The sequence below is a fragment of the Stomoxys calcitrans genome, chromosome 2 (assembly GCF_963082655.1).
Source record: "Stomoxys calcitrans chromosome 2, idStoCalc2.1, whole genome shotgun sequence".
NCBI classification, from domain to species: Eukaryota; Metazoa; Arthropoda; class Insecta; order Diptera; family Muscidae; genus Stomoxys; species Stomoxys calcitrans.
This window is the reverse complement of record NC_081553.1, coordinates 36,727,700-36,739,698: the sequence shown is the minus strand read 5'-3', so window position 1 is coordinate 36,739,698 and position 11,999 is coordinate 36,727,700. Positions and strand designations below refer to the sequence as shown.

At 40.4% G+C, this 11,999-nt stretch overlaps 2 protein-coding genes across 2 annotated transcripts; one reads left to right on the top strand and one right to left on the bottom strand.

The window, feature by feature from the left end:
- Positions 1-3,455: 3,455 nt before the first annotated feature.
- LOC106089298 (heat shock protein 70-like) lies at positions 3,456-5,832 on the bottom strand. The gene has a single exon (XM_059363896.1). It carries the CDS (start codon positions 5,586-5,588, stop codon positions 3,678-3,680), a length of 1,911 nt encoding a protein of 636 aa, XP_059219879.1. The 5' UTR covers positions 5,589-5,832; the 3' UTR covers positions 3,456-3,677.
- LOC131995312 (heat shock protein 70-like) lies at positions 5,642-11,887 on the top strand. The gene is made up of 2 exons (XM_059363894.1): positions 5,642-5,697; positions 9,676-11,887. The coding sequence occupies exon 2, from the start codon at positions 9,755-9,757 to the stop codon at positions 11,663-11,665; it is 1,911 nt and encodes a 636-aa protein (XP_059219877.1). The 5' UTR covers positions 5,642-5,697; positions 9,676-9,754; the 3' UTR covers positions 11,666-11,887.
- The last annotated feature ends 112 nt before the right edge of the window (positions 11,888-11,999 follow it).

Sequence of the window (11,999 nt, the reverse complement as noted above, 5' to 3'; positions counted from 1 at the left end):
AGGCCACCCAGATACTCTGATGCAGACAATATGGGACTCAAATGAATGTTCTTTGACAGTAGAATAGTAATCCGATATTATTGTTTGCGGTCTGAAGTCTGTAGCCCGTATCACCCCCCAAATAGATATGTGGTTGCGGATAGTGAAATGCTCTGTGTAAACGCCAAAGCAGAATGAGCGTTGAGGAGCGTTGCGTTGAAAAGTGAAACTCTGCAAACAAATCCACCAAAAGCAGTGCGGAAAAGTAATAGAATTTTTGACTTTGATGACTGATATCGAGCCTCATTCTGTGTTGCCGTTCGTGAAGTAGTGTTTTTACGGGTCAAAATTAAATATATTTTAGCTTTTGCGCTACGCTTGTCTCTATTTGTTTGCAGAGTTTCATTTTTCAAAGCAAGTTTTGGCCTTATGATGTAGCTGCATCTTCAGTCGCCGACAATGAGCGTTATCGAATGAATAGAGTTATGGGAGGCCGGTTCTAACTCGATATGACAAGGCGAGCTAATGGCGCTTTTAAATAACCAATGCCCAAACGTAGCCGCGGCGAATGTTCCTATGGCCTGGAACAAGCATGCTCACTTATGAAGCCTGACGAGGATCGTTACCTCCACATTTATCTAGTCTAAATAGGTCCACACAATTTTGGAGCGTTCACAACCCGCACTTTGTCACCATCTGACATGTGTTGCCCTTCCAGCTTCATTCTTCGGATATAGCTTTCATCTCGCATACTCACAGATTTCCGTTCAGGTGGAATGTATATGGTTGTTCCTAGTCTCATAAGCTCGTCTGCTCTACAAATCCCTTGAATATATCTGCCTCCAGGGTAGGTGAAACATTTATTCATCTTCAACTGGACAAATTGAAAGATCCCCTTTAATAGTAGAGGTCACAATTGATCGAAAGAAAATAAAGTAATGTTCCACCAGGATAATACAAGTCTGATGACTCGCCAAAGTGTTTTCAATTTGAATGGAATCTTCAGCCATACCCTTCAATAACCACTTGCATGGAATGTTTTACCATGTCACCCTATTCGCCAGACTTTGGCACCTTCTGCTAGCAAAGATGTAAAATTTTATGACCATAACATCGATTTTCGGCACGAAAGATGACGAAACGCATTGGATCAATGAGGAAAAATGCAGAATCTAAAGGAATATAAAAGAAAAACATGTCGTAATTTAAATCTACTAAAAACCGATTTTACTAAGGAAAAGACCCAACATATTTCGAATTTTCAACAATACGTCCCTTTAATCACTATCGTCATAATTTTATTTATAGCCAAATTTCAAATTAAAGTCGAAAAAAATGTTTAAAATTGGGGTGAGGATTTTACTAATCTACACCATTTTTAAGCGTAATTCAGAATACACCAATTGAAATTCAGAAATGGAATTTCCTATTGAATTTTGAATTTTATTTGAAATTCAGATATTTTATTTGAAATTCAGAAATTCCATTTGAAATTCAGAATATATAAATTGTAATTCAGATATTCCGTTTGATATTCAGAATATTTCAATGCAAATTCAGATATTCCATTTGAATCTTTGAATTGTTATCTGATTTGACTGAAATTTTGCACCTAGTAGTTTATTAGGACTTCCAATATCCATGATAAGTATTGCCCAAATCGATTAACATCGTCATATAGCTCTCGTATAAACCGAGCTCCCGATTAGTCTTCTATGGCCACTAAATGCATGAATATTTACCTGATTTGGAAGAAATTTGATATGTATATAAGGTGCAAACATGCCCATCCACTAAGCCAACTCAGCAAACTTTTACTTGTTTCAAATCAGAAGCCACCTATTCACCTTTATTCCCGTTGTAGAAGGCGAAACTCGACAGCAGTCGTAGTCGAAAATTTCACATTTCATTGAGTTCTGAAACTTATTCGCCTCCGACATTTTGATAATAGAAAAGTAATATAAAAGTGTTTCCATACTCTTTTGATAAACAAGCGCGTTATAGTTTAGAGTGCAATTAACTTATATATCGATCGTTTTCGTCAAACTTGATAGTCGAATTCGACTTATGTGATACCAAAAATGTAAACGAATCTTCTTCTTCGACAACTATAATATCATATTGTAAAATTTCGACATAGGACTACGCCATCACCAACCGGAATAAGTTGCATTATCTTTTCAATTTCCATGCATAAATGACGAAATTCATCGGCTTTGTTCTAGGAGTCACTCTTCCCTCCAAATTGTTATTTATTATCACGTAAACAATATGCCAAAATTATTGGCTTGTGGTGAAAAACTCCTTTGGTTTTATTTTTATTATTAATAAAATTTACTGACAAAACTGTATTACAGTATAACACCAGTATCCTACCAGTGCGAAGACATAACTACATGCTGTCTAAGCAATACCTTCTGGGCTGTTATCGCAGAAATCATCCAAATCATCATCTTGTGGATAGATACCCACCGCCCAGAAGCCTTAAGGTTGATCTACACGATCTAGAGCGTGAGGTCCAGCGCTACAAGAGAGAACCTCTAGATCAAGCGGCATATCAAGCGGGTCTGAACAACATTCATGCAGACACGGTAGCAGACGCGTTAATTGGCTACCGGGTGAATGTAGTCCTTGGAGAACGACCGCCACCCATTGCACCCGAAGAAATCGACCTCCCCCGGCAAACCAGAGTGGTTCTGGCTCAATTACGTTCCGGCAGATGCAGCCGCCTCAATTCCCACAGAGCTAGGATTGATGCCGACGTGCAAGATGTATGTCCCGATTGTAACCAGGGACCGCACGATACACGTCACCTGTTTAACTGCCCGGCTAGACCCACTCGACTCAGACCCAGATCCCTGTGGACGCACCCCATCTTAGTCGCGGAGTTCCTGGGTCTTGACACTTAACAGAATCAAGCAGACGAAAGATAGTACACAATAAACTGCTACAACAACAACAGTATAACACTTCATTCATTGTTTTAAGGGGTCAGAGGTAGAGTGAGACCTAGAACACAACTCCATAATTTTTAAAGATTTGTTTCAACAAGCAATCCAAGCGAATCTGAAAACCTCTCAACTTTTTTTCGAAATTTAATTAACCAAGAGCTACCCAAAAACTTTTTTCATTTTCAAGAATAAATGTAAAAAAAAAATCTCGAATCTGATAACCTTTTAACTTTGTTTTCAAGATTTCTTCAAATCAAGAGCCTCCTAAAATCTTTTTCCATTTCCAAGAATAAATGTAAAAAAAACATCTCGTCCTTTAATGAACCTTTAACAACCAAGCGAATCTGATAACCTTTGAACTTTGTTTTCAAGATTTCTTCAAATCAAGAGCCCCCTAAAATCTTTTTCCCTTTCCAAGAATAAATGTTAAAAAACCGCATCTAGTCCTTTAACGAATTGTATCTTTAAGGCAACAAACTGAATCTGAAAGCCCTCAAAACCATATTGCGAAATAAAAAGACTAAGTTTTGGTTTCAATATAAAATTCTTCATCATTCACGTTTTATTGGGAAAACATTTTCATCCATCTTCATTTCTTCAATTTGTTATTCTACTTAAAATAAAATCGCATAACAAAACTTATCATCGAACAACAGTGGTTGAATGGGAACTTTTTACAATGATCATGACTTAACTAATACTGCATTTCTTAGATCTAATGAGGTCTTCTCTCCATACATTTATGATTTAATCAACTTCTTCGACAGTGGGTCCCGATCGACAGGCTCCAAATCCTCCAGCCTGTTGACCACATGACGCTCCAGCTCCTCCACCGTTATGCAACTTAGTCATCAGTGGTGTGCACAATTGCGTCAGGCTCTTCATTTTATCCTCGTACTCCTCCTTTTCAGCCAATGAGTTGGCATCCAGCCATTTGATTGTATCTTCGCAAGCTCGCAATGCTTCACTCTTTTCTTGTGATGAAATCTTGTCGCCTGCTTGGTCTAAGGCCTGCTTAACGCCAAACACATAACTCTCCAGATTATTGCGGGCTGCAATCTTATTTTTCTGTTTCTCATCCTCCTCGGCGTATTTCTCCGCCTCGTTGACCATGCGATCGATTTCGGCTTGGGACAAACGCCCTTTGTCGTTTTTGATGGTGATATTCTTGGCATTGCCCGAACTCATTTCCTTAGCAGATACATTGAGAATACCATTGGCATCCAAATCGAAAGTGACTTCAATCTGTGGTACACCTCTTGGAGCTGGAGGAATGCCAGACAAATCAAATGTTCCCAATCTGTTGTTGTCTCTGGTCATCACACGTTCTCCCTCGAATACTTGAATGGTGACTCCAGATTGGTTGTCCGAATAGGTGGAGAATGTCTGGGTTTGTTTGCATGGAATGCGCGAGTTGCGTTCGATGATCTTGGCCATTACACCGCCTGCTGTTTCAATACCAAGGGAGAGGGGCGCCACATCGACCAGAAGCACATCTTGGATGACACTGCTCTTGTCGCCACTGAGTATGGCTGCTTGAATTGCGGCACCATAGGCTACAGCTTCATCGGGATTAATGGACAAATTCAAACTCTTGCCGCAGAAGAATTGTTGAAGAAGATTTTGAACTTTGGGAATTCTGGTGGAACCACCAACCAAGACGATATCATGAATGTCGCTCTTGTCCATTTTGGCATCGTTGAGTGCCTTCTCCACGGGCTGCAATGTTTGACGGAAGAGATCGGCACACAATTCTTCGAAACGAGCACGACTGATTTTGGTGTAGAAATCTTGTCCCTCAAACAATGCATCAATTTCAATGGTGGCCTCAGAGCTCGATGACAATGTGCGTTTGGCTCTCTCTGCAGCAGTTCTTAGGCGGCGTAAAGCTCTGGGGTTGGAGCGAAGATCTTTCTTATATTTGCGTTTGAACTCCTCTGCCAAATGGGTGACGAGGCGGTTGTCGAAGTCTTCACCACCCAAATGAGTGTCACCGGCAGTTGCTCTTACTTCGAAGAGAGAACCTTCGTCGATGGTCAAGATGGAGACATCAAAGGTACCACCACCCAAATCAAAGATCAGCACATTGCGTTCACCTTTCAAATTTTTGTCCAGACCATAGGCCAGGGCGGCGGCTGTGGGTTCGTTGATGATTCTCAGAACATTTAAACCAGCAATGTGACCAGCATCCTTTGTAGCCTGACGCTGTGAATCGTTGAAGTAGGCTGGTACTGTTATAACGGCATCACTGACACTCTGGCCCAAGTAGGCTTCGGCTGTTTCTTTCATCTTTGTGAGAACCATTGAACTGATTTCTTCGGGGGCAAAACGTTTCTGTTCTCCCTTGAATTCCACACAAATCTTGGGCTTACCGCAGTCGCTGACCACCTTGAAGGGCCAATGTTTGATATCCTCCATGATTTTAGGATCATCGTATTTGCGACCAATCAACCGCTTGGCATCGAAGACTGTGTTCTTGGGATTCATGGCCACTTGGTTCTTGGCGGCATCGCCAATAAGGCGCTCTGTCTCCGAGAAGGCCACATAGCTGGGTGTTGTGCGATTACCTTGGTCATTGGCGATAATTTCCACTTTGCCATGTTGAAAGACACCAACGCAGGAGTAGGTTGTGCCCAAATCAATACCAATTGCTACCATTTTGCTTGCTTTCAAACTGAACTATACTCGATGGAAAGTTGTAATTATTCTATGCAGTACTTGATGTTTTCAAAAAATCTCGTCTTTCTGTAGATGTTTTCTTGTTGTTGTTTTTTTCTGATTGCAATATTTTTACTTTTATAAATTTTCAAAATTTGCTTTTATTCGTCGTTGTTTTGTTTATATGAGCTTTTTGGCTCTTTCGCTTGTTTGTTATGTTAACGCTTTGAATGTTTTTTCAATACTAATACCGAAGAGAGCCGTGTGACTGCTATTTATACTAAATCACACACTATAACGAATCTTCGAGATACTTTTTCGAGAAGAGTAGTGAAATTTCTAGATACAATGAAAGTGTGTGTGCGCCGCTTTCAAGGGATACAAAATTATTTCACAAGGTAGTTTATTTGTTAAAGAGAAATATGGGCATTTTCAGAATCTGTTGCATTGGTATTGATGAGTGCGTCTGTTTGGCTATGTAAGAGAGTGAGAAAGAGAGGAGTACAATCTAACAATGCTCTCGCTGCATGGTATTATTGAGGACGCTATTATTTTGCTGTATTAAGAGTTCCAAATTACTTAGAGTAAAAAAATGCGTTGAAATGCAATGCCATGCCGCTTTTGGCAATATAATCAAAGAACAGTTCTCCCTACCGCGGTTCGGTTTCATTTTAATAAAATGGCCATAGAAGTTTAATTCTGTTGAATTCGTGTCTAGAAATGCCCACATAACCTATATGGTTCAAATTGAACGGAATAGAAAACCAAACAAAAACATCTCAATAAACTACCACAAAAAATGAACGAGATGCACGAGGTTGTGCGTAAAATAGAAGAATCCTTCAATGCCAAAACTTACACCCTGGCGGTATGCATTGACATCGAGGGGGCTTTTAACAATTTGTGGACCGACACACTTATCCAATCCTAAGACCAGTGGACCCGGTCCTTAGAGACTGGATAAACCATATGCTAAGGAACAGGTGGATAAATTGTGTGTCCCATGGCATAAAGATTAGGGAGAAAGTGTCACAAGGCACGCCACAGGGGAGCATTTTATCGCCACTCCTATGGGTGACCACCATAAATGACCTATTACGGATACTGACTGAGGAGGGATTTGAAACCGTCTTCTACGCAGACGATGTTATAATACTTCTAAGGGGTAAAGATCCGAACGAGCTATACAGAAGGGCCGAAAGGGTCTTGCATATGGCATATGACTGGGCTAGCCCCAGAGGTCTCAATGTTAATCCAAAGAAGACTGGAATATGCCTGTTCAAAAAGGAAGACGAAGGTGGGCCAATTTCACGCACCACGTTTCCTCAATAAGACGATTTCGATATCTGACAAGGTCAAATACTTAGGTGTGATCTTGGACAGGAACGGCTCAAAGATGTTGGGTACTATGTAGACGTGCCGTAGACTCGAACCGATCGGATACCTGAGATGAACCTTGAAGTCGAGTGTAAGGCATTGCTGCCATCGGCACAGTCTTGGATTGACGGGGCCCTAGTATTGCCATCTGGAAGATCATGTTACACGGATGGATCATAGCTAGAGGCCTGGAGGTCTTCATTGAGAACCCAGGAACTGAGGGTTCTCAATGAAGGCAAACAATTGTTTCGTCTCCAAAAAGAACATTTGACCTTAAGGTTTCAATTAAACGTGTTATACTGTAAATAGGATCTAACGTAGATGCATTTTAAATGCAATTTTAAAATATGTGTTGACTCTAGTAGGAGATATAAGGACTAAAATATTTGCATTTCTAACGAAGTTCTCAAAATGCAAAGGTTTCCTACTGGGTTCATTTTCATGAGTATTCACTATGTGATTGTGTGTAGGAGAGAAAGGGAGCGAAGAGTAGAAATGCAGAATGCTCTCGCAACGACTCTGTGGTACATAAAAGAATTGAGAAACTGAATATGTATGCGTTCTTGGACTATGCCATAGCGGCTATGACCACTGAAAGGTTTTTTCTCTCTTACTCTCTATTCCTATTTTGTTTTGAAAGTCCTTAACGTTGTAACAACGTAAAAACAATGTTTACACATCAAAGTAGCAAAAAAAACATTTTGATAACAACAAATGTTAATATAAACTTGCATGAATTTTATATTTGTAAATTCAAATTTTTTTATACAAATTACTTAGTAGCACGAATTTTATAATAGACAACCAAGACATTTGTAACAAAATCCAATTCTAAAAAGTCTCTGCCTATGACAAACAAATTTTGATAACCAGAAAAATCTTTGAAATTTCATATTAAATTCGCATATTGGGAGAATTTTTGTAGCAGTCAAGTTTAGAAAAGTTACATTTGGAAGACTTTTTTGTGGCAGTTTAATGAGATTTTTTGTTTGGTTTTCCAATACCGTTCAATTTGAACCAACCCTACATTTGAGAGGAAATTTCCAGAAACGAATTTAACAGAGTTAAACTACTATGGCCATGCTATTAAAATGAAAGCGGACAGTGGAAGAGAGAACTCTACATTGTTCTTTGATGATTATATTGCCAAAAGCGGCATGGCATTGCATTTCAACGCAATTTTTATACCCTCCACCATAGGATGGGGGTATACTAATTTCGTCATTCTGTTTGTAACACCTCGAAATATGCGTCTAAGACCCCATAAAGTATATATATTCTTGATCGTCATGTCATTTTAAGTCGATATAGCCATGTCCGTCCGTCCGTCTGTCTGTCAACAGCATGCTAACTTTCCAAGGAGTAAAGCTAGCCACTTGAAATTTTGCACAAATACTTTTTATTAGTGTAGGTCGGTTGGTATTGTAAATGGGTCAAATCGGTCTATGTTTTGATATAGCTGCCAAATAAACTGATCTTGGGTCTTGACTTCTTGAGCATCTAGAGGGCGCAATTCTCGTCCGATTTAACTGAAATTTTTGCACGTCGTGTTTTGGTATCACTTTCAACAACTGTGCTAAGTATGATTCAAATCGGTCCATAACGTGATATAGCTGCCATATAAACCGATCTTGGATCTTGACTTCTTGAGCCAACAGAGCGCGCAATTCTCATCTGATTTGGCTGAACTTTTGCACGAGGTGTTTTGTTATGACTTCCAATAACAGCTAAGTATGGCGTAAATCGGTATAGAACCTGATATAGCTGCCATATAAACCGATCTGGGATCTTGACTTCTTGAACCTCTAGAGGGCGCAATTCTCCTCCGATTTGGCAGAAATTTTGTATAACGGCTTCTCTCATGACCTTCGACATACGTGTCTAATATAGTCTGAATCGATCAATAGCTTGATACAGCTCCCATATAAACCTATATCCCGATTTTGCTTCTTGAGCCCCTACAAGGTGCAATTCTTATCCGAATGTACTGAAATATTACACAATGACTTGTACAATGTTCAGCACTCATTTATGGTCCGAATCGGGCTATAACTTGATATAGCTCCAATAGCATAACAGTTCTTATTTAATATTCTTTGTTTGCCTAAAAAGAGATACCGCGCATAGAACTTGACAAATGCGATCAATGGTGGAGGGTATATAAGATTCGGCCCGGCCGAACTTAGCATGCTCTTACTTGTTTACTCTAAGTCATATGGAACTCTTAATACAGCAAAATAATAGGGTCCTCAATAATACCATGCAGCGAGAGCATTGTTAGATTGTACTCCTCTCTTTCTCACTCTCTTACATAGTCAAACAGACGCACTCATCAATACCAATGCAACAGATTCTGAAAATGCCCATATTTCTCTTCAAAAATAAACTACATTGTGAGATAATTTTGTATCCCATGAAAGCGGCGCACACACACTCTCACTGTATCTAGAAATTTCACTACTCTTCTCGAAAAAGTATCTCGAAGATTCGTTATAGTGTGTGATTTAGTATAAATAGCAGTCACACGGCTCTCTTCGGCATTAGTATTGAAAAAACATTCAAAGCGTTAACATAGCAAACAAGTGAAAGAGCCAAAAAGCTCATATAAACAAAACAACGACGAATAAAAGCAAATTTTGAAAATTTATAAAAGTAAAAATATTGCAATCAGAAAAAAACAACAAGAAGAAAACATCTACAGAAAGAGGAGATTTTTTGAAAACATCAAGTACTGCATAGAATAATTACAACTTTCCATCGAGTATAGTTCAGTTTGAAAAGCAAGCAAAATGGTAGCAATTGGTATTGATTTGGGCACAACCTACTCCTGCGTTGGTGTCTTTCAACATGGCAAAGTGGAAATTATCGCCAATGACCAAGGTAATCGCACAACACCCAGCTATGTGGCCTTCTCGGAGACAGAGCGCCTCATTGGCGATGCCGCCAAGAACCAAGTGGCCATGAATCCCAAGAACACAGTCTTCGATGCCAAGCGTCTAATTGGTCGCAAATACGATGATCCCAAAATCATGGAGGATATCAAACATTGGCCCTTCAAGGTGGTTAGCGACTGTGGTAAGCCCAAGATTTGTGTGGAATTCAAGGGAGAACAGAAACGTTTTGCCCCCGAAGAAATCAGTTCAATGGTTCTCACAAAGATGAAAGAAACAGCCGAAGCCTACTTGGGCCAGAGTGTCAGTGATGCCGTTATAACAGTACCAGCCTACTTCAACGATTCCCAGCGTCAGGCTACAAAGGATGCTGGTCACATTGCTGGTTTAAATGTTCTGAGAATCATCAACGAACCCACAGCCGCCGCCCTGGCCTATGGTCTGGACAAAAATTTGAAAGGTGAACGCAATGTGCTGATCTTTGATTTGGGTGGTGGTACCTTTGATGTCTCCATCTTGACCATCGACGAAGGTTCTCTCTTCGAAGTAAGAGCAACTGCCGGTGACACTCATTTGGGTGGTGAAGACTTCGACAACCGCCTCGTCACCCATTTGGCAGAGGAGTTCAAACGCAAATATAAGAAAGATCTTCGCTCCAACCCCAGAGCTTTACGCCGCCTAAGAACTGCTGCAGAGAGAGCCAAACGCACATTGTCATCGAGCTCTGAGGCCACCATTGAAATTGATGCATTGTTTGAGGGACAAGATTTCTACACCAAAATCAGTCGTGCTCGTTTCGAAGAATTGTGTGCCGATCTCTTCCGTCAAACATTGCAGCCCGTGGAGAAGGCACTCAACGATGCCAAAATGGACAAGAGCGACATTCATGATATCGTCTTGGTTGGTGGTTCCACCAGAATTCCCAAAGTTCAAAATCTTCTTCAACAATTCTTCTGCGGCAAGAGTTTGAATTTGTCCATTAATCCCGATGAAGCTGTAGCCTATGGTGCCGCAATTCAAGCAGCCATACTCAGTGGCGACAAGAGCAGTGTCATCCAAGATGTGCTTCTGGTCGATGTGGCGCCCCTCTCCCTTGGTATTGAAACAGCAGGCGGTGTAATGGCCAAGATCATCGAACGCAACTCGCGCATTCCATGCAAACAAACCCAGACATTCTCCACCTATTCGGACAACCAATCTGGAGTCACCATTCAAGTATTCGAGGGAGAACGTGTGATGACCAGAGACAACAACAGATTGGGAACATTTGATTTGTCCGGCATTCCTCCAGCTCCAAGAGGTGTTCCACAGATTGAAGTCACTTTCGATTTGGATGCCAATGGTATTCTCAATGTATCAGCCAAGGAAATGAGTTCAGGCAATGCCAAGAATATCACCATCAAAAACGACAAAGGGCGTTTATCCCAAGCCGAAATCGATCGCATGGTCAACGAGGCGGAGAAGTACGCCGAGGAGGATGAGAAACAGAAAAATAAGATTGCAGCCCGCAATAATCTGGAGAGTTATGTGTTTGGCGTGAAGCAGGCATTAGACCAAGCAGGCGACAAGATTTCACCACAAGAAAAGAGTGAAGCATTGCGAGCTTGCGAAGATACAATCAAATGGCTGGATGCCAACTCATTGGCTGAAAAGGAGGAGTACGAGGATAAAATGAAGAGCCTGACGCAATTGTGCACACCACTGATGACTAAGTTGCATAACGGTGGAGGAGCTGGAGCGTCATGTGGTCAACAGGCTGGAGGATTTGGAGCTGGTCGATCGGGACCCACTGTCGAAGAAGTTGATTAAATCATAAATGTATGGAGAGAAGACCTCATTAGATCTAAGAAATGCAGTATTAGTTAAGTCATGATCATTGTAAAAAGTTCCCATTCAACCACTGTTGTTCGATGATAAGTTTTGTTATGCGATTTTATTTTAAGTAGAATAACAAATTGAAGAAATGAAGATGGATGAAAATGTTTTCACAATAAAACGTGAATGATGAAGAATTTTATATTGAAACCAAAACTTAGTCTTTTTATTTCGCAATATGGCTTTGAAGGCTTTCAGATTTAGTTGGTTGCCTTAAAGATACAATTTGTTAAAGGACTAGATGCGGTTTTTTAACATTTATTCTTGG

What these genes read in the sequence shown, in the direction of transcription:
- LOC106089298 (XM_059363896.1), bottom strand. Translation starts at nt 5,588, where the DNA reads ATGGTAGCAATTGGTATTGATTTGGGCACAACCTACTCCTGCGTTGGT.
- LOC131995312 (XM_059363894.1), top strand. Translation starts at nt 9,755, where the DNA reads ATGGTAGCAATTGGTATTGATTTGGGCACAACCTACTCCTGCGTTGGT.